The 21,957-nt window shown below is 48.5% G+C and overlaps 1 protein-coding gene and 1 non-coding gene across 2 annotated transcripts in view; one reads left to right on the top strand and one right to left on the bottom strand.

Annotated features, from left to right (window-relative positions):
- Window positions 1-4,536: 4,536 nt before the first annotated feature.
- TRNAK-CUU (transfer RNA lysine (anticodon CUU)) lies at window positions 4,537-4,609 on the top strand. Its single transcript has one exon. It is a non-coding gene; the product is annotated as a tRNA-Lys (tRNA).
- A 5,075-nt stretch (window positions 4,610-9,684) lies between these two features.
- KIAA1755 (KIAA1755 ortholog) overlaps window positions 9,685-21,957 on the bottom strand; it is a 35,238-nt gene continuing 22,965 nt past the window's right edge. The window contains exons 11-14 of the mRNA XM_004272979.3: window positions 20,154-20,292; window positions 19,008-19,130; window positions 18,143-18,361; window positions 9,685-14,658 (exon numbers count right to left, since the gene is read on the bottom strand). Of these exons, the coding sequence (XP_004273027.1) occupies window positions 13,957-14,658; window positions 18,143-18,361; window positions 19,008-19,130; window positions 20,154-20,292 (1,183 nt within the window). The 3' untranslated portion in view covers window positions 9,685-13,956. The remainder of the gene's footprint in view (window positions 14,659-18,142; window positions 18,362-19,007; window positions 19,131-20,153; window positions 20,293-21,957) is intronic.

Raw genomic sequence — 21,957 nt, 5'->3', positions numbered from 1 at the left:
CTTTTTCCATCTCTTCATTTTCAGTCTGAATGTGTCCCTAGGTCTGAAGTGGGTGTCTTGTAGCCAGCATATATATGGGTCTTGTTTTTGTATCCATTCAGTGAGCCTGTGTCTTTTGGTTGGAGCATTTAATCCATTCACGTTTAAGGTAATTATCAATATATATGTTCTTATTACCATTTTCTTAATTGTTTTGGGTTTGTTTTTGTAGGTCCTTTTCTTCTCTTGTGTCTCCCACTTAGAGAAGTTCCTTTAGCATTTGTTGTAGAGCTGGTTTGCTGGTGCTGAATTCTCTTAGCTTTTGCTTGTCTGTAAAGCTTTTGATTTCTCTGTCGAATATGAATGAGATCCTTGCCGGGTAGAGTACTCTTGGCTGTAGGTTCTTCCCTTTCATCACTTTAAGTATATTATGCCACTCCCTTCTGGCTCGTAGAGTTTCTTCTGAGAAATCAGCTGTTAATGTTATGGGAGTTCCCTTGAATGTTATTTGTTGTTTTTCCCTTGCTGCTTTCAATAATTTTTCTTTGTCTTTAATTTTTGCTAATTTGATTGCTATGTGTCTCAGTGTGTTTCTCCTTCGGTTTATCCTGTATGGGACTCTCTGCACTTCCTGGACTTGGGTGGCTATCTTCTTTCCCCTGTTAGGGAAGTTTTTGACTATAATCTCTTCAATTATTTTCTCTGGTCCTTTCTCTCTCTCTCCTCCTTCTGGGACCCCTATAATGCAAATGTTGTTGCATTTAATGCTGTCCCAGAGGTCTCTTAGGCTGTCTTCATTTTTTTTCATTATTTTTTCTTTATTCTGTTCCACGGCAGTGAATTCCACCATTCTGTCTTCCAGGTCACTTATCTGTTTTTCTGCCTCAGTTATTCTGCTATTGATTCCTTCTAGTGTATTTTTCATTTCAGTTATTGTATTGTTCATCTCTGTTTGTTCTTTAATTCTTCTAGGTCTTTGTTAAACATTTCTTGCATCTTCTTGATCTTTGTCTCCATTGCTTTTCCGAGGTCCTGGATAATCTTCACTATCATTATTCTGAATTCTTTTTCTGGAAGGTTGCCTATCTCCACTTCATTTAGTTGTTTTTCTGGGGTTTTATCTTGTTCCTTCATCTGGTACATAGCCCTCTGCCTTTTCATCTTGTCTATCTTTCTATGAATGTGGTTTTTGTTCCACAGGCTGCAGGATGGTAGTTCTTCTTGCTTCTGCTGTCTGCCCTCTGGTGAATGAGGCTATCTATGTGCCTTGTGCAAGTTTCCTGATGGGAGGGACTGGTGGTGGGTTCAGCTGGCTGTTGCTTTGGTGGGCAGAGCTCAGTCAATATTTCAGGTTTTGTGGCTCATACTTTATTGTGCCCTTGCAGTGTTAAAGCAGCCACAGGAGATATGTAAATAAATGGACATGGCTGTGGTACAATAAAACTTTATTTATAAAAACAGGCAGTGGACCAACCCCATGGCTGTCATTTGCAATTGCTCTAAGAGACCTTGTTTAATCAGAGCTTCCCCGCAGCAGGGCAGCTAGCCACTGAAGTCTGTTGTACCCTGGGCAAGTCCCTGGTCCTCCTGCACCTGTTTCTTCACCTGAATAAGAGGGGATGTTCTGGGTGAGGTTCAGTAAGGAGAGGGAGATGAGACCCACACGGTTGGTGGAGGTCTCAGGACTTTGGGTGGGCACCCTCTAGCAAGGCCACTGCTCTCGTACACTCTCAGCATTACAAACCACCCAAAACTTCATGGTCTAATTCAAGCATTTTATGATGCTCCCTCGTTCTGTGGGCCAGGAATTTGGACTTGGCACAATTAGGGACAGTTTGTCCCCATCCATGTTATCAGCTGGGAATACTCGAAGGCTGATTCAGTGGCTTGAGGCTGGACTCACCCGGAAGCATCCTCACTTGCACGTCTGGAGGTTGATGCTGGCTGTCAGCTAGAGGCTTAGCGGGGCTGTCGCCAAAGCACCTACATAGGGCCCCTCCCGGTGGTCCCTTCTATGTGGACAGTCGTGGACTGCATTACAGTATGGTCGCTGAGTTCCAAGACGTTAGCAAGACAGTTATAAGGAAAGGATGGGGTTAAACCAGACTACATGGTATTTTGCGGAAGTAGAATACGAGGCAATAAGAGAAAGTGTAACATGCGCTGAAACAGCTTAAATTAAGAATCAGAGTGTGAATTTCAGAGCCCCTCTGTGTTCTCTTTACTGATGATTGGGAGAAAGGTGAACTGTAGCCTCCCATAGGTCTTCACGTGGAAACAAAGAATAGGTCTCAGTAATTAATGATTTTAAAAAGAACAAAGAATGCAGCAACAAATGACAGTGATCGGGCAAAAGAAGTAACTATAGCAAAGGTAATAAGTCAATCGTGAAGACTCCCGGTTCTGTTTCAAAGGTAGAGATCAGCTTGAAGCACATTTTTGAGTTGGTTTGCAGGATCCAACCCCCTGGAGCACTCAACCACCAGACTAACTGGAGCCTAAGGAATGAAGATACTGACCTTTGCTGACCCTCGTGATTTCACTCAACTAAGTGCCTTGATTTTGTCAACCTAGAGTAAACCTTGTATCACTGGTGGTGCAGTGGTTAAGAATCCGCCTGCCAATGCAGGGGATGTGGGTTCGAGCCCTGGTCCGGGAAGATCCCACATGCCGTGGAGCAACTAAGTCCGCAAGCCACAACTACGGAGCCTGCACTCTAGAGCCCGCGAGCCACAACTACTGAAGCCCACGTGCCACAACTACTGAAGCCTGCCTGCCTGGAGCCCATGCTCCACAACAAGAGAAGCCACCGCAATGAGAAGCCTGTGCACCGCAACAAAGAGTAGCTCCCGCTCGCTGCAACTAGAGAAAGCCCGCGCACAGCAACGAAGACCCAATGCAGCCAAAAATAAATAATTTTTTTTTTTATTTCCATATTTTTTTAAAAAAAAAAGAAAGAAAAGAAAAGCATATGAGATGGTAGAGGCTCTCGCAGCCGCCTTTGGGAAATGCAACCCGCCCCATACACGTGGTGTGAGGGCCCCCTAGTGGGGTTGGGCCCAAGATCTCCTGGTTCAAGGCAGCATCGGTGCGGTCACTGGGAGCCCATATGGCTCAGACCCCTCCCTCAGACGACATCATGCCTATTCTGGTCAAACCCAGCTCATGCTCAGTCTTATATCTTCTTCCAGAGCTAATCCTGGGTCTCTTCCTCAGCGGGAACGTATTAACAGCCAGAGCTGCTAAGCCTTTTTCTTACAAACAACGAAGGAAACAAGAGCAACCACCTCCACGCACACAACAGCCCTGGTGACCCCAGCTTTGCAGGATGGTTGGCCAAGCAGGTAGGGAAATGTTGAGACAAAACCAGCTGGGAAATGCTTCCTTGAGCCACAGAATGTGGTTATGTGTTGAGGGCTGGAGGGTGGAGCTGGGATCCTGGGCTGGACCCACAGAGCAGAGACCCTTGGAGAGCAGATGGTAGAAATAGGGCCCCTTTAAGAGGCCAAGGGCACCCCTGGGTTACATGGTCATGAACAGATTTCAGAGGAAGAATCATTGAGATCAGGGTTGCTGAGATTCAGGGGCAAGATGTGAGAACCAGGCCAGCCTCCAGGTAGATTAGCAACAGCTCCCTGATCCAGATGATTCCAGACTTCCACCTCCTCCACCATCTGATACTCTCCCCAGTAACCAGAGGAGAATCTGGGGCCCAGAGAATGGGAGGGACTTGCCTGGGGTCTCACGGTAAACCAGTGGCCAAGCTGGGACTTGAACCTGGGGCCCCATCTCCTTCCACTGAGGTGGTCCAGCAGAGGTCTCTCAGGGTTCAGAGTCCCTTGCAAATGGATCATCAATAACGATGCCACCTCCCATTTACAGCCCTCCGATGCTGAGCAACACATGCATCTCTGGAATACTACTCAGCCATAAATAAAATGAAATTTTGCCATTTGCAACAACGTGGACGGACTTGGAGGGTATTATGCAAGTGAAATAAGTCAGACAGAGGACAAATACTGTATGATATTATTGAAGTGGAATCTAAAAGATGTACGAACTAGTGATATAACAAAAAAGAAACAGGCTCACAGATGTAGAGAACAAGCAGTTACCAGTGGGAAGAGGGAAGGGATGAGGGGCAAGATAGGCATAGAGGATTAAGAGGTACAAACTACTATGTATAAATAAATAAGCTACAAGGATATATTGTACAGCACAGGGTATATAACCAATATTTTATACTGACTATAAATGGAGTACAATCTTTAAAAATTGTGAACAGCTATGTTATACACCTGAAACATATAATATTGTAAATCAATGATACCTCAATAAAAATTTTTAAAAAAGAAAGAAAAAGTCATACCTCCTGTTTCTAAAGAATTAATTAATTTAAGGGGTATTAAATTAATTAATACCCCTTTTCTCGGTATAAACACCAAAAAAGAAAGTTCATTTAAGTTCTGCTCTCTATCTTCACAACAACTTCTATGCTCTTTTTTTGAGACATCAAGTATCAAATTCTTTTCCCTCAAAAGTTCCTTTTGGGGGACTTCCCTGGTAGTCCAGTGGGTAAGACTCTGTGCTCTTAATGCAGAGGGCCCAGGTTCGATCCCTGGTCAGGAAACTAGATCCCACATGCGGCAACTAAGAGTCCGCGTGCCACAACTAAGACCTGGCGCAGGCTAAATTAATAAATAAATAAATAAAATTTATTTATTAAATAAATAAACAAATAAATAAATTTATTTTTAAAAAACTTCCTTTTGGGATCCTTGAGCTCACATTTCATCTTCTATTGTTTCATCCCAGTTTCAAGGAACACAAGGCCCTAGGGCTTGCTGAAGCATGAAAAGAGACAGGGAGCAGAGGTGGTGAGTGCTGGAAGCAGTACTGAGCAGGGCAGCCAGGCCTCAGGGTTGGGGCTTAGGGATGGGGGCTAGACCGGGAGCCAGGGCCTTTGCTACCTCTCGGTCTCTTGAGGCTGGCTCTGGGTGCATCAGCTTTGGTCCTCCACCCCCAGGACGACTTTTCTGCTTTCTATGTACACAGCTGGACACAGTGGCCCTCTGAACTCAAGTTTACATATGCTCAGTTCAGAAACTGCCTAGCATCTCTGATTCCCAAATCCAAACCCTGGAAAAGGAAGCTTATTGGTGAGCTTGGGTCACATGTCTATCTTTTTATCCAACCGGTTTACGACTGAGGGGCTGTGGCACGGTGTAAGCAGAGAACGAAAGGGGCGGATGTTGGATATTCACCCTGTAGGAAAGGGAGAAGGCTTTTCCAGGAGGAGGGCACAGCAAGGTCAAAGGCTTAGAGGTGGGGAATTGGAGGCTTCATGGGGACAGTCCTGAGTGGCTAAGTTTGTGGCAGCCCTCCTGTGACTGCTTAAACGGCAGCTCCCATAGGACCATCCCTGTCCCTGTGCCTAGTGGCACAGACATGGCCCACAGAGGGAAATCACAAGTGAATCAGCAGCAGAACCAAAGCTCAAACCATTTCCTTCTCCAGCCCAGGCTTGAGTGTCTGAGGCTTACGAGGGAGTCAGGTTAGAGGAGCAGGGAGAATGAAATCCAGAAATAACAGGCTTCACAGGAGTAATAATGACATTTTAACTTGAAAATTGCAAGGAGACAGAGCTGTGGAGGCGTATGCAAATTTCCATGCAGATGAAATGCAAATGAGCTTGCTTGCTCCTGCCTGGTGCACCTGGATGTGGCTCAGTGACAAATCCTAATGGCACCGCATGGCTGTGTGATTGATTATCAAGGCCAGCTGGGATGACAACTGCACTCTCCTCCTGGGAGCTGGCGGAGATGAGACTGTTTCTAGAGTGCCCTCTGTTGGGGGACCCTGAGGGATGGCCCTCTGTAATTCAGGGATGGCAAATTTGGGACAAAGCTAGTATCTCTATAGCGGCCCTCCTCCATGGCAGACATCATTAATCAGTCTTAGAATTCCTTCTTACTGAGTCAACCAGGTGCTCTAGGCAGACCCTACTAATCAATCAAAGTTGGCCTTCATTCATTCATTCATTCATCAATTCGTCTAACAAATTTTGTTGATTTTCTTCCCTGTGCCAAGGATACATTGAACAGGCAGGTTCAGTTCCTGCTCTTGTGAAACTCACAGTTTAGTGGGGGATATGAGCATTAACAAAATATTGCAAAATGGCAATTGAGATAAGTGCTATGAAAGAGAACTACATGGTCTTTATAAAAGGGAATTTTGACTCCTTCAGAGTCACCGGGAAAGCCTGACCCTGTTGCTGATATCTGAAGGATAAAGAGGGCTTAACTAATTGAAAAAAAAGGGGAAGGACATTCCAGGTATTGAGACAAGAAAGAGCTTGTAAGCAGAAATTGTCAGTGCTACACTAGATTCCCTATGATCATTTTTTGTTTCTGTTCGTCCCTCCTCTGGCTTCTATCTGTTTTTGTTTGTTTGTTTGTTTAAAGAAAAGAAAAAGCTTTATTGAGATATAGTTCACATACCATACAATTCACCCATTTAAAGTATACAAATCAATAGTTTTACTATATTCACAGATACGTGCAACCTCTACCATAGTCAATTTGGGAACATTTTCATGACCTCAAAAAGAAACCCTTTGCTCTTTAGGGATTCATCTCCTCCCACCCCACACTCCCAGCCCTAAGCAACCACTAATCTAATTTCTGTTTCTATAGATTTGCCTGTTCTGGACCCATTAAATACTCATTCTTTATTCCTTCCTCCTCCCAGCCCCTGATATACTCTAACCTACTTTATGTCTCTATGAATTTGCCTATTCTAGATATTTCATGGAATCATACAACATTGGTCCTTTTTGTCTGATTTATTTCATTTAGCAGAATGTTTTCAAGGATCATCCATACTGTAGCATGTACCAGAACATCATTCTTTTTACAGCTGGAAAATATTCCATTGTATGTCTATACCACAGGCTGATAGGCATTTGGATTATTTCCACCTTTTGGCTATTATGAATAATGCTCCTGTGAACATTGGTGTGCAAGTATCTGTTTGAGGCCCTGTTTTCAATTCTTTTGGGTATATACCTAGGAGTGGAATTGCTGGGTCATTCTATGTTTACCTTTTTGAGGAACCACCAAAATCGTTTCCACAGGGGCTGCACCATTTTACATTCCCACCAGCAAAGTACAAGGGTTCCAAATCTCTACATCCTCACCAATATTTGTTAGTTTCTGCTTTTTTGATTATACACATCCTAGTAGGTGTGAGTAGGTGTGAGGTGGTGTCTCATTGTGGTTTTGACTTGCATTTCCCTAATGACTAATTATGTTGAGCATCTTTTTATGTGCTTGTTAGCCATTTGTATATCTTCTTTGGGGCAATGTCTATTCAAGTTCTTTACCCATTTTAAAATTGGGTTGCTTGTCTTTTTTTGCTGAGTTGTAGCCATGCTTTATATATTCTGGATATTAAACCCTCATCAAATATAAGATCTGTAAATATTTTCTCCCATTCTGTAGGTTGCCTTTTCATTTTCTTGATAATGTCCTTTGATGTACAGTTTTTAATTTTGATGAAGTCCTATTTATCAACTTTTACTTTTGTTGCTCATGCTTTTGGTATCATATCTAAGAACCCACTGCCAAATCTAAGCTCATGAAGATCTACCCTTATGTTTTCTTCTAAGAGTTTTATAGTTTTATCTCTTAAATCTAGGTTGTTGATCCGTTTTGAGTTAATTTCTGTATATGGCATGAAGCAGAGGTCCAACTTCATTCTTTTACCTGAAGAAATCCGGTTGTTCCAGCACCATTTGTTTAAGAACTTACTCTTTCCCCATTGAACGGACTTGGCAGCCTTGTTGAAAATCAATTGACTGTAGACCTATGGGTTTATTTTGATTCCATGTGTCTAGATGTCCATTCTCATGGCAGTACCACACTCTTTTGATTACTGTAGGTTTGTAGTAAGTTTTGAAATTGGAAACTGAGAGTCCTCCAAGTTTGTTTTTCTTTCTCAAGTTGTTTTGGCTACTTGGGGGGCCTCTTGAAATTCTATAAGAATTTGAGGATCGGCTTTTCTATTTCTGCCCCAAAAAAAGGCTGTTGGATTTTGATAGGGATTATGTTGAATCTGAGGATCCCTTTGGATAGTATTGACATTTTAACAATATTAAGTCTTCCTACCTATGAATACAATGTCTTTCACCTCCTTGGTTAAATTTATTACTAAGTATTTTATTCTTTCAGATGCTTTTGGAAATGAAATTGCTTTCTTAATTTCCTTTTCAGATTGTTCATTGCTGGTGTGTAAAAACACAGATTTTTGTGTGTTGATCTTGTAACCCACAACTTTGCTGAATTTGTTTATTAGCTCTAGTATCTTTCTTGGGGATTATTTCTTATTTTCTATACACAGAATCGTGCCATCTGTGAATAGAAACAACTTTATTCCTTCCTTTCCAGTTTGGATGCCTTTTCTTTCTTTTGCAGGGTAACTGCTCTTTTTCTTGTCTAATTGGATTCCTTTTATTTGTTTTTCTTATCTAATTTTCTTGTCTAGAACTTCCAGTACAATGCTGAATAGCAGTGGTGAAAATAGTCATCCTGTTTTGCTCCTGACCTTAGGGAGAAAGCTTTCAGTATTTCACCATTGAGTTTGATCTTAGTTGTGAGTTTTTCATGAATGCCATTTATCATGTTGAATAAGTTCCCTTTTATTCCTTGTTTTCAGAGTAGTATTTTTTCTTGTTGTTCTTGTTTTTTTTTGTTTGTTTGTTTGTTTTGTTTTTAATCATGAAAGCTGTTGGATTTTGTCAAATGTCTTTTCTGAGACAACTGAGATGATCGTGTTTTTCTCCCTTCATGCTATTAATGTGGTATATTACATTGATTGATTTTCTTATCTTTACCCTTGCATACCTGGGATAAATCCCACTTGGTCACACTGCATAATTCTTTTAATGTGCTATTGTCTTTGGTTTGCTAGTATCTTGTTGAGGATTTTTACATCTATACTCACAAGGTATATTGTCCTGTAGTTTTCTTTTCTTGTGATATATTTATCTGGCTTTGGTATCAAGATAATGCTTGCTTCAGAGAATAAGTTAGGAAGTGACTTCATTCCTTTTTATGGCTGAAGCACATCCTTTTGTATGGATATACTACATTTTGTTTATTCATTCATTGGTTGACCAATATTTGGGTTGCTTCTTTCTTTTAACTATGATGAATAATTCTGCTATAAGCATTTATGTAGAAATTCTTGTGTGGACATATGGTTTTGTTTCTTTGGGGTGTATATCTAGGAGTGGAATTGCTGGGTCATATCGTAACTGGATGTTTAACCATTTGAAGGCCTGCCCAACTGTTTCCCAAAGCAGCTGCGTTATTTTACATTCCCCCAGCAATGCATGAGGGTTCCAATTTCTCCACATCCCGCCAACGTTTATTATTGGACTTTTAAATTTTAGCCATTCTAGTAAATGTGTAGTGAGATCTCATTGTGGTTGTAATTTGTATTTCCTTGATGGCTAATGAGGTTGAGCATTTTTTCATGTCCTTATTAGAATTTTGTGCATCTTATTTGGAGAAATGCTCATTCAGATCCTTTACCTATTTCTAAGTTGGAGGTTTAAAAATTTATAATTTAGTGGTGAGAGCATTCTATATATTTGTAATATAGAATATTATCTTCTGTGGGCCCACCCCAGCAACCCTCCTCCAAGCAAGCACTGCCCTAGGGTTCCTGGACCCTGCTTTTTGTGGCAGGCTTTTGCAGAGGGCTGCAGTGCCTCAGGATGTGTAAAAATACCCTCCAGCATTCCCCATGTGATCAGGCAGAGGCTGAGCCTTGATCTGAAATTGTACATTGGTTTCCTTCCCTTCTCTGTCCTGTTTCCCCTTCCTGTGGTTTCTCTCATGATCTCTTCTTCAGCAAATCACCTGTACCTGAATCCTTGTGGCCAGGCGTGCTTCTAGGGGAACTTGAAAGTGTTTGGAATGGCCGAGGAACTAAAAGGAAGTCAGTGTTGTTGGAACTCAGAGAACATGGAGACTGGGGAGTAAGGTGAGGCTAGAGTGGTGGGCAGAGGCCTGACCCCACAGAGCTTTGTAGATTCCAGCGATGGGCAGGATGGGGTTATCTGGAGAGTCATGGGATGCCACTGGGCTCTGTTAAGCAGGGACTGGCATTATTTTACATTTTGCAAAGGTCCCTCTAGCCTCTCTGTGGAGGATGGATAAAAGGGCCCAAGTGGCTGCAGGAGGACCACTGAGGATACTGTTACAACTGTCCAGGGGGAGAGAGGATGGAGACTGGGATGAGGATGGGAAGGTGGAGGGAGAAAGAAGAAGAAGATTAGAGAGAGATGAGGGGGGTGGATCTGGGGGCTCTGGGGAAGTTCAAGGACATCTTGCAGGTTTTCAGCCTGGGTGCCTGGATGCATGGTCAGTACACAGAGAGGGAGGCAGGCTTCGGAGGGCAGATCAGCAGTTCCACCGGCCAGACGACACCTGTTTGCCATCCCTGGTCTTGCCCAATCCCCCCACTTCACAGATGGAGAAAATGAGGCCTGAGGAAGTGCGGTGATTCACCCAGGTCCCTGTCATGCCCCAGACTGAAGGGGATGGGATCCAAGGATCCTGCCGCCCAGCCAGAGGGCTTATTTATTCTCCAGGAGGCCCACTGGCTCTGGCCTCAGACAGCTATTTTGCAGCTGGGAGTGGGTGGGGTTTAGGGCCTGATGGGTTTGTCCTGAGCTGGAAGCCAGTTCACAGCTCGCAGAGAACAGGACATCTCTGTTTCAGGAGGGCAGCCTGTGCTGCCTGCTACCCTGTCAGGGTCTGATGTGGGTAACTTGAAGGCATGAGGGTGTGGGGTGCTCACCTCAGAGTGGCTGACATTTGCTCTCCTGGATTAGGCATGGACAAGAACTAGGTCCAGATTCTGAGGTTTCACCTTCTCTAGTCCTTCCTTTCCTTGCTGTGTGACCTTGGGCCAGTCACCTCCCCTCTCCTCAGTCTTCTCATCTGTAAAATGGAGACATCCTACAGTGTAACTTTTGTGCCCTCAGGGTTGTAGGGAATATTGGATGAAGAAATGGATGGACAAAAAATACACCGTAAACTGTAAAGTGCCTAAACTACAATTTGGGTTCAGTCCTACCACTGCCCCAGTGGGTTTCTCAGACTTTACAAGATGGTCACCCCTCTGGAGAGGAAGAGGCCTAGTGTGGAGCTCAGAGATCCCAGGATCTTATTATCCTGGCCTAGCAGGCTTGACAAAACCCATTGGACAGATGGGAAAACTGAGAGGCGGCCATCTGCTCAGAGTCACCAGGCTATTAAGCCTGGATTCAAAGACTGGGTTCTCTGATTACAAAGACAAGAAAGATCCTTATCCATTCAATGACCTGATTGTACAGATAGGGTAAACCAAGGGCCAGAAAGGGGAAGCAACCTGCCCAGGGTCACACAGGCAGCTGGCAGCAGGACAGAAGTGCCAGGTGAGGTCCCTGACTCCCAGGCCATGCTCCTCCTATCACCTCTTGCCCACCAACCCCTGGAGCTTGAAAAGCAGTTTCCTCCTCAGTAAAATGGGGTGAAACTAGTATTGGCTTCATTGGATTGTTGTGAACATTTCAACAAGCCCCGCAAAGCTTTTAAAGGGCTTAGCACCAAGTCAGGCACAAAGAAAATGCAGAATAAATGTTGGCTAGTAATATTATTATTCATTATTATATTTCATTTCTGCATCCCCTTCTCCCCTTTGGGCTGCTGTGAGTAGACAAATTGTGGGCTTTCGGCTCTTCCTGGAGACAGAGGGATGCACAAGATGGCTTTGGGGGCCCCTCCCTCCCAAGGATTCTTGGATTATCCATACCCCTCCTCAGCCCCCCTGAGCACTAGCCGTAACTGTAGTCTCTCAGAAGTCAGTTTTCATCCTTGCACCCCGGGTGCCCTGGCTCCCTGCCTGTGGTCCCTACTGGCTGGATGCTGTTGCTATGGCAACAGCATTTTAAGAGCCTTCGGCCCCCCTCTGAGGCAACAGGCCTGGATGGAGCTGGACTGATCAAATGCCTCCTGCATCCTCAGGCCTGTCTGGACAGAAGGCAGGAGACTGGAATGCAAGAATCAGAGCTGGCTTGGGGTGGGGGTTGGGGGCGGCTCAGGCCTTAGCCCCAAGGGTTTCCCAACAGCACCCCACCTCACTGTGTTGCATGAGCACTTGGTTACACATGCAGACTCCAGCCACCACTGCCCCAAGGGTCTAGTTTTAACTATCTGGGGTGAGATCCCCTAAGACGCTGCCTTTGATCAGCTCTGCTCGTGGTTCTGAGGCAGACAGGCCCCAGACCACTCTTGATGAAATCTTGAGTCCTGGAAGATTTTGGGCATTGAGGTTTGTGTGGATCTCTCTGCTGAGATTACTCTTTTTTTTAATAATTTTTTTAAATTTACTTATTTTATTTATTTTTGGCTGCGTTGGGTCTTCGTTGCTGCGCGCGGGCTTTCTCTAGTTGCAGCGAACGGGGGCTGCTACTCTTTGTTGCAGTGCGCGGGCTTCTCATTGCGGTGGCCTCTCTTGTGGCGGAGCACGGGCTCTAGGCGCACGGGCTTCAGTAGTTGTGGCGCGTGGGCTCAGTGGTTGTGGCTCATGGGCTCTAGAGCACAGGCTCAGTAGTTGTGGCGCACAGGCTTAGTTGCTCCACGGCATGTGGGATCTTCCCGGACCAGGGCTTGAACCCGTGTCCCCTGCACTGGCAGGCGGATGCTTAACCACTGCGCCACCAGGGAAGCCTGAGATTACCCTTGAGAAACCCTGTTTGTCCTCCCAGGCCCGCTCCAGTCCTGCCTCCCTCTCCTTCCACAGCCTCATCTTGTGGGAGGAAGTACACCCTACCCTCTTCCTGGAGCCAGGAAAATTCCAGAGCTGGGCTACCAGAGGCCATCTTGGTGATGCATCCTAGGGCAGAGATGGGCGCACATTCTCAGGATAATGACATTCAGGGGAGGCGATAGCCATGGTCACTCTGGGCTGTCTTCTAGATGCTCTATCTGAAATCAGAGCATCTCAAGCCTCTTCCCACTGTCCTCCCGCACCACCTGCTGGATGGGGACAAGGCTCCCTACCCTCCAGCCCCAACCATAGCAGAATCTGATGACGCCAGGCACCAGAGGCTGTGCCTAAAGAGGGGTCGGGCTTCGGGGGGGGTCTGAGGAGCTGTGGTGGGGAGCAGAAGAAGGCAGAGATCATGGGAGAGGGAGGTGGTCCTCTTTGGGGTTCCTTGAACTTGAGACTGATGCTCATGTCTGTTGGAGAAGCCAAGTGACAGAGTAGAGGTGCAGCAGACAGTCCCCCTCCCTTACCCCTTCCTTGCGCACTAACTGGCCTCCAGCAGGTGATTCTCTTTGTCCGAGGCCAGTGGCGCCAGTGGATAAATTACATGTGGTAATTCACTTGACAGCACCCCCTTTATTCCCTTCTCAGACTCGCTCCCCCGCTCCTCCGCCAAGTAAATCCGCACTTCAATCCTTGTGTGGTCTGTTTCTAGGACCCTAAGACAAGAAGCCACTCCCCTAATCTCCCCACCCTGGGCTCTATTATGAGGGCAACTTTGCCCCTTGTGCCCCAAGGGGAAGCTTACATACCCCTGAACCCCAGGTGGGGTTCTGCCTAAGTCGGAGGTCTCTGGAAGGATCTGTACCAACAGCTCTTTCCACGATGAGACTCCAGGGTTTTGGAGCCAATCTCACGCTCTTCCGCGTCCTGCCCTGCCCTCCACTCTTACTATTCTGAATGTGTGAGAGTCGCGTCTTCCCAGAGCTTCCTGGGGCCGGGAGCAGGTGTGAGTTCTTGTCTACAGAGCACGAGCCAAACTCAGTAGCCACGTCCTGATGGATGGTCCAGGGCTCCCCAGCTGTCTTTAGCTGGGCCCCACCCGAACCATACCCATCCCTGCCGGAGCCTGGTGTGATTGACGGGAACTCCCAGCTAGAGGGATGCAGGGGGACTTGTGTGGGGTGAGTCCTCCAGAGACGTCTGTGAGTCTGTCCCCTCCGAGGAGAAGCTGCCCCCAGTGGGCCGGGGGATCTGACTCTGCCTGGGGAGCTGCTGCCAGGAGAGGAAGGTGGTGAGATAACGCTCAGGGGCAGGATCCAGGGGCCCATGCGGGCTTCTGCCGTCATCAGCTTCAAAAGCCTGGCCAGCTTCCTGGGGTGGAGGGGCTGCTTGGAAACTTCTGTTCTGTACACGTCTGGGGCCCCAAGGAGGCCAACAGGATTTTGGCGAACGATCCAGACCCAGTGAGTCCTGGAGGGGCAGGTCCCATCTTCCCTTGTAAGTGACTTCTCCATTCAGGTCCTGGCCCTTGGCGGCCGCCCCTCTGAGTTCCCGGCCCGCCGGGTGGGAAGGGGGACCTGCCAGGCATGGACAGTGCCCCAGTGCCTTCTTCAGGAGGGTCTGGATCTCCTCGTGCCTCTCCTGGGCCTCCTCCCACAGGTCCTGGCCCAGGCCCTCCCAGCTCAGAGAGGCCACCTGCAGCCGCATGGCCGTGAGCTTCTCGGCAGGGAACTCGGACGCCAGGCGCTGCAGGTAGCGGTGGAGGCGGCGCTGGTCCCCAGGGCTGGCCCTTTGGGCCTTGCCCAGCCTGAGCTGGGCCATCAGGTCCTGGCAGTCCATGTGGAACCAGGTCATCTGGGAGACAAGAAGAGAGGGAGATGGGGGTTCCGTGAGGACAGGGATAGGCCTCTCTGAGCCAAGAGGAGGCTTAAAGAACAAATACAGCTAGACTGAATTAATACAAAAATGTCCAATCAGTGTTAGGGCCTCTCTTAGCACAGCTGTGATTTTCTCCACTGCTGATGACGACAATATTTCCCTTTCTTCCCCAGGGAACACCACCTTCCGTTACCCACCGGGAAACAGTCCCCAGCACCCTTGGGATCTTCAGGCACAGCCTTACAGACTTAGGGGCCAGCAAGGACTCACCCCCCTCTGGGGCTCAGTTTCCCCCTCAGTAAAGTAGAGGTTGTGATAGATAATCATGGAAATTTGGATTCTCAGGTTGTATGAACCCCTCATAAGTGGTGCTGAGGGAGGAGTCTGGCTAATATTTATTGAACACTGACTGTTTGCCAGGCTCTGTGCATCTCATGTAGGATCACACTGAACCAGCAGCCCATTTTACAGAGGAGGAGACTGAGGCTCACACACGTGAAATCACTTGTCCCAGGTCACGCTGCAAGTCAGGGAGGAGCTGGGATTCAAACTCAGCCCTGTCCAGCCCTCAAGAGGGTATCTTCCAAGCACCTCCTTGCACAGGAGAAACTGGCCCAGGCAGGGCCCTGCCCTTGCAGTCACACAGTGAGACTGTCAGCCAGCCCAGGCCCGGAGGCCCCCTCGCTCTGGCCGGGCCTCTGCCGCATTTTAGGATCCTGCCTGTACCCACTTCACCCACAAAATGTCTGCAGGTTGCAAAGGAGCCAACATGTTCCCAGCAGCTCGTGAAAAACATAATCTTTCTCTCCATTAATTTAGAAGCCAACAGCAAGCTGTTAGGCAGTGGGGATTGGAGAACAATTTTCTCCGAGGAAACCATCTTTCCGCGGATTAAGGGAACTTGTCTTTAGATAAATGGCTTCATATTTGCAGAAGCACATTGAGCTCATGGCTGGGAAAGGGCTCCATAAATCTCCGTTAGCGACACAATCATGTTATTATTATTTAGTGCTAAAGCTGCCGCATGCCTGCTCTCCACCTGGGGCTGAGCTCAGCACTGAGCCGTACTGTCTGTCCGTCTGTCTGTCTGGAACCAGATATTCCAGGCCAAGCTGGACAGAGGTGGAGAACAACTCAGAAATCATCTTGCCCCACCCCTTGCTGTGCGGATTAAAATTCAGGGCCAGAGAGGAGAAGGTGCTGTCGAGGGGAAGGGCTTTCCAGGCTGAGGGAACAGCCAGTGCAAAGGCCTCAGTGCTGGAGCCAGTTTGCTTTCTCCAGGGAAGGCCGATGGGGCTGAAATCCGCTAAAATTAGTAAACAAGAGAGAGAAGCTTCCAGATCCCCTTAATCTATGAGGCATTACTCCTCCTACCACTACTGCTAATGACAACATTAACAGTACATCCGTGTTAAAAACAATAATTTAACATCGGTGTTAAAAATAATAATTCCAGATTTGAGCAAAGTCGGGTGTAGGGGCAGGGGAGGGGTTACTTACATTTAATTTAATTCTCACTTCTCTGCACGAGAGCCAGATGACCTGGGTTCGAATCTCAACTATGCCACTTCCTAGCTGTGTGACCCTGGGTCAGTGACTTGATTTCTCTGGGCTTCCTGCCTCACAGGGTTGGTGTGACCATAATACCATATGTGAAATGACTAGAACAGGGCCTGCAGACAATAAGAACTCCGTACCTAAGCATTGGTTGTTATTATTATCATCATTATTCTTGACAAGAAGCTGAGGCCCAGAGCAGTGAAGGCCACTGTTGAGGTCACAGAGCCCATGCAGGCATATCCCTGACTCTAAGTCTCAGATCCTCCTGCTGTCTCGCTCTCTAACTTCTGAACAGCTGGGCGCGGGGGATCCCTTCGCTGCCTCTGCCCACATCTACCTCCCTTGCCTGAGGGAGACAGAGAGCGGCCTGTCCTCCCAGTGCCCCAGGTGTGAGTTGACCAAGTCCCTCCCGCTGCCCCCGAAGCCTCTGCGTTCTTGGTGCCCTGTGTGCTGGGCTGGCCTGACAGCTGGGAGGCTGGGGTCAGGCTCTTCCCATGCTCCATCGTCAGTGGCCAGTGCGAGGGGCAGCTGAGGGCACTGGGCCCAGGCCAGACGTGTGGGTTCTTGTCTCATCTGGGTTACAGCTCTCTCAGGCTGCTCCCTTGCTCCCCCTAGGCCTCAGTTTCCCCATCAGAAAAACGAGGGATTTGGCTAAATGGATTTAAGAGGCGCAGAGACTCTGAAGTCAAATCCTGCTTGACCAACCGGGCTAGCGGATGCTGAGAAAGCCACTTTCCTCTTTGGACCTTACTTTCCTCATCTGTAAAATGGAAGCAATGTCGGTGCCCCTCCCTCACAAAGATAGGATGAGAATTAAATCGGGCTAGGTATGCAAAGTGCTTTTAGGAGGGTCTGGCGTGGTGAACACAGTCAATAATGTGGGCTACCCCATAATAGTCATCTAACCCTCATCACCATCGTCATCACATCTGCTTGGACACAAGAACTGCTTGTCATTTCGCTCTCCTTTGCAGAAGAACATAGCACATGGACACATCTGGGTTCAAATTCCAGCTCTTCTTTTCTCTAGCTGTGTGGCCTTGGGCAAGGTGCTGCCCCTCTCTGGGCCCTCAGTTTCCTCATCTGTACAATGGAGCTGGTCAACCTTGCCACATTGGGTTCCAAGAGATGACAGATGCAAAGTAATGGAGTTATTCTTGCTTCCTAACTCACCTCTGCCCAGGCCCCCGACCCTTGCCCAGTAGCCCTACCCCCTCCTCCTCCCTCCTGGCCAAACGCTGGGTTCCTGGTGAGGACTGAGGCCTCTGTTCTGAGGATGCTCAGAGCAGCCTCTGGGCCCACCCTCAGCCAACTGTCCCTTCCTTCCTTCCTTCCCCAGCTGCCCCCTCCAACCCATCTGTGCAGGGCAAGGTGGGGCATGGGAAAGAGCACAATGGTGCCATGGCTTGCTGTGTGACCTTGGCTAAGTGATGGTACTTCTCTGATCCTGTTTCCCTAACACTGTAATAGAGGGGTGGGACGAGATCAAGGTTCTGAGCCTGGTCCTGACCCTGTGAAGTTGCCTGCAGAGGTCTATGTGTGGAGGGAAAGTCTATGGCTTTGATCAGATTCTCAGAAATCCCCAGGATCCTTCCCCTAATCCCAACGTTTAAGAAGCAGGTGATTTCCTTTGAGAGATGATATCTGGGTCACTGGGAGACTGCCTGTGTAGTGGGACAAGCTGGGGTCAGGGATTAGCTGGACCTGGTTTAAGGAGGGTAACTTAACGTTGCAAACCTTGTTTCCCTTCTGGAAAATGCAGGTAATGCGTTTTCCCCCTCACGGGACTATGGAATGAAAAGAGCCTAGTGCTGTGTCTAGGCTGTTCCCTGCCCCCACCCTACGTCCTAGGTGTTGGGGGAGCGGCGGGGAGTTTATGCAAGTGGGCCGCCAGGCTCACCTTCTTGCAGAAGTGGTGGAGGTGGAGCAGCGTCTCCAGGTCTGTGCGTTGCCGCTCAGCTGCCATGTAGAAGTGGGTCAGCTTAGCCTGGAAGGCCCGCTGGGTGAAGGTGAAGCCTGCCAGCTCCGGGAGCTCTGTTCCTCCCGCCTCCCTGGCCCTGGCTGCAGCTCCCAGCTGGGCCGCCTGCTTGCACAGCTCCAGGCCACGGCGGTACTGGGCCTGAGCAGGGAGGGGAGGGGTGTCTACTCAGCTCCAGCCTTACTACCGGGTTATGAGACTTCCTGAGCCTCAGTTTCCTCATCTATAAAATGGGAACCCAGGGTTTACTTTGCCTGCTGGGATTCTGCTTAGCGTCACCCTCTTCTGGCAAAATTCTCCAACCCCAGAGTCTGGGTTACAGGCTCCTCACCTGTGTCCCCACAGTTCTCCTTTTCTGGCTATTTCCCTGTTGCCCCCAGCCCCCCATCTTGTCTCCGCCCTCCACTGGCCTGGAAGTTCCCCGAGGGCTGAAACAGAGGCTGAATCACCCTGTGCCCCAGGACCCAGCACATCAAGGATGCAGATTCTCTCCCCCCACCCCAGCTCTGAGGCTGACTCAGTAGGGCTAGGGTAGGACCCTGGAATGTGTATTTTAAGAAGCCCTCCAGGCATTCTGAGATGGGTCATCTTTGTACTTGGTAGTCAGGGAAGGCTTCCTGGAGGAGACAATATCTAAGCTGAATGCTTTGTGTTCCAAGTTGCTCTCCTCACTGTCTTGGGAAGCTTTCTTCCACTTTCCCGCCTCCGCAACTTTTCCCCAGCAGTGCCACCCCCATCTCCTGCCCTCTCTATCTGCTCCCCCCGCCCCTCAGTTTTAGAAACACACCGCAGCCTGAAGGAAGAAGTCCTCAAACTCTGCGTGGGCTTTCTCCACTGTCTCCAAGCTTCCGTCCTTGGGGGTCAGCACTTGCAGGCACTGGCTTCCTTCCTGCTCCATCCAGTTGCTGACCTGGGGCAGGGGAGGGAGGTTTGGACATGAGGGGCTGCTGAGGAGACATCCTTAGGCCAGTTTGCCACCTTCCTGGGAAGCTGAAGTCTTGTCCTCAGTCATCTGGGGGCTGGGCCTATGCCACCAGCCTGGACTGAAACCCTCCCAATTCTGGGGAGGAGAAGAGACAGCTTGGGGTGGGGGTGGGGCATGGTTCTCACCATCCAAACAGCGCCAGAGGAAGGTGCACGGCCCTGCCATGAGCTCCCTGTGTGAACTGCGCAAGTCACTTCTCCTTTCTGGGCTTCAGTTTATTCAGTGGCAAAATGGGGTAGACGTGAGGATTCAAGGAAGGACAGAGGGGGTAAAATGGCTCTCGATCCCATAAGCAGAAGTCTTCTTCGTATTCTGGGGTGTCTTAAAAGAGCATCACCCACTTTATCCTCACAAAGCCCCATGCGGCAGGCACTGATATTATCCCCCATTTAACAGGTGAGGAAACCGAGGCACTGAATAGTTAAATACCTTGTCACACCGCTAGTAAGTGCTAGAGCCAGCATTGGAACCAGGCCGTCTGGTTCCAGGCACACTCTGTTCCACGGCCCAGAGCACGAAGGGATGCGTTGGTTCTAGGCATCAACAGTTGGACAGAGTGGTGCCAGGTGTGGGCTCCAGGATCAGACCCTTAGGTGTGCGGCCACGGGCAGATGACATAATGTCTCCCAGTCTCAGTGTCCTTATCGATGAGTAGGAGAAATCCTAGCATCTTGCCCACATCACTGGTAAGGGATGAGGTTGGAAAGCGGTGATGGACACAAAGGCTCTGGCCCAGGGCTTGGCGCAAAGTTGGTGTTTAAAAAATGCAGCTTCTGGAGTTATGTCTTCACCTATCAAGCACTATGGAGTGCATGTCATGTGCTCCAAGAATGCCTGCCTGCTGTCGTTTTATGAGAGCAAAGCGTCTGGCTGGGGTGGGGCCTGGAGAGGCCGGAGCCGCCCACCACCAACCCGTCACGTCCCAGGGCCAGCTTCCTCCTCTCTCACCTGGTGGATGGCAGCTTCCAGGCGGCCCAGGCGGACGCGGAGCTCCAGCCTCCTCAGGAGGTGGTTGGACACAGTGACGAGGACATGCAGCTGTTCATCCACGAGGCTGTACAGGGCAGCAGCTTCGGCCAGATGGCTCCTGGGAGGCCGAGGAGTGTGAGAGAAAACCCAAGATGCTGACCCCCTGCCCCGGAGCCCCAGCACTCCTGCCTAGCATAGGCATGCCTCCGCGGCTCCCACCAGCTCTGTGGCCCTGGCCTGGGTATTTCAGCTGCTGACTTGCTGTGTGAGCTTGGGCAGGTCCCTACACCTCTCTGGGCCTCAGCCTTGGCCTTGCGTGGGACTGGGAGGACCAGAGGACACAGCGAGAAACCAAATGACCCTCCCTTTCTCCAGGAGGGTATGAACCGAGCTGGAGAGATCTGGGTTCAAATCCCAGCCCTGCTACCTTCTAGTAACAGAACCTTGTGCAAACTTCTCAACCTTTCTGTCTCCGTTTCTTCAGCTATAAAAAATGGGGATAACAGAACCCATTTCACAGGGGGGTTGTGAGAATTAAAGGATCTAACCCCTTGGCTCTCAACCCTGGCAACACAATTAGAACCTGCTCTGGGAGCTTTAAAAATCTCAATGCCCAGGCCCCTCCCCGACCCACCGGAGTCCTGCTCGGAGAGTGGCCTGGACCTCAGCGCTTTCCGAAGCTCCTCCGGCAAACCCGCCCTCACGCACTCAAAACAACACAGTGCCTGGCCCATGGTGCTGTTAGCGCTTGTTATTTCTTTTATTTTTGTTAATTAATTTTTATTGGAGTATAGTTGATTTAAAATGTTGCATTCGTTTCTGCTGAACAGCAAAGTGAATCAGTTATACATATACGTATATCCACTCTTTTTTAGATTCTTTTCCCATATAGGTCATTACAGAGTATTGAGTAGAGGTCCCTGTGCTATAGAGTAGGTCCTTATTAGTTATCTATTTTATATACAATAGTGTGTATATGTCAAGCCCGATCTCTCAATTTATCCCTCCCTCCCCCTTCCTCCTGGTAACCACAGGTTTATTTTCTACTTCTGTGACTCTATTTCTGTTTTGTAAATAAGTTCATTTGCTTATATGTGGAATCTAAAAAAATGGTACAAATGAACTTATTTACAAAGCGCTTGTTATTTCTATTGTAATGATGACAAGTGGCTGTAACACACCTCTCCACTCTGGCCTCTATTTTACAGATAGGAAAACATTTACACATAGGAAAACTGATCCTCCAGAGAGAGGTTCTCACTCACACGCATGGCAGTCTGAATTGGAACTCAGTCCACGGCCTTTTCTGCACATGATTTTAAAAAATGATCAAAGCCAGCAAGACATAAATGAAGGGATGCAGTTGGGTGAAAGGAGGAATCTCAGGGCTTTCCCAACACCCCTCAAATCCCACCCCACCCTCCTCTGCCCTTGGGGTCCTTTAGAAGGAAAAGGAAAAAGAGGAGACGGAAGGAGAGCCCGTTTTCCTGGAGGGAGCCTTGCCCTAAGCCTCCTTATCTGACTGTAGCTTCCCACAGGTCACTGCCCTTCCATGGAAGGGGTGAGCACCCAGGGTGCGTGAACGGGATGGAAAATGCCAGTCTGTCTGGCAAAGGGAGGGAGAAATGGGCGGGCAGGCAGGAGCTGCCTAAGAAACACGCAGCGGCTCACGCGGGACCACAGCGCTCCCTGGTGGAGCTGCTGGTGGCCAACGGTCTGGAGGGGCCTATGTTGGACCAAAAGGGCTTGGGGGCCCAGTCAGTGAGGCAGGGGCATACTGGGA

The sequence above is a fragment of the Orcinus orca genome, chromosome 16 (assembly GCF_937001465.1).
Source record: "Orcinus orca chromosome 16, mOrcOrc1.1, whole genome shotgun sequence".
NCBI classification, from domain to species: Eukaryota; Metazoa; Chordata; class Mammalia; order Artiodactyla; family Delphinidae; genus Orcinus; species Orcinus orca.
Note: the sequence above shows the minus strand (reverse complement) of the source record. Positions and strands in the feature narration are given on the sequence as shown.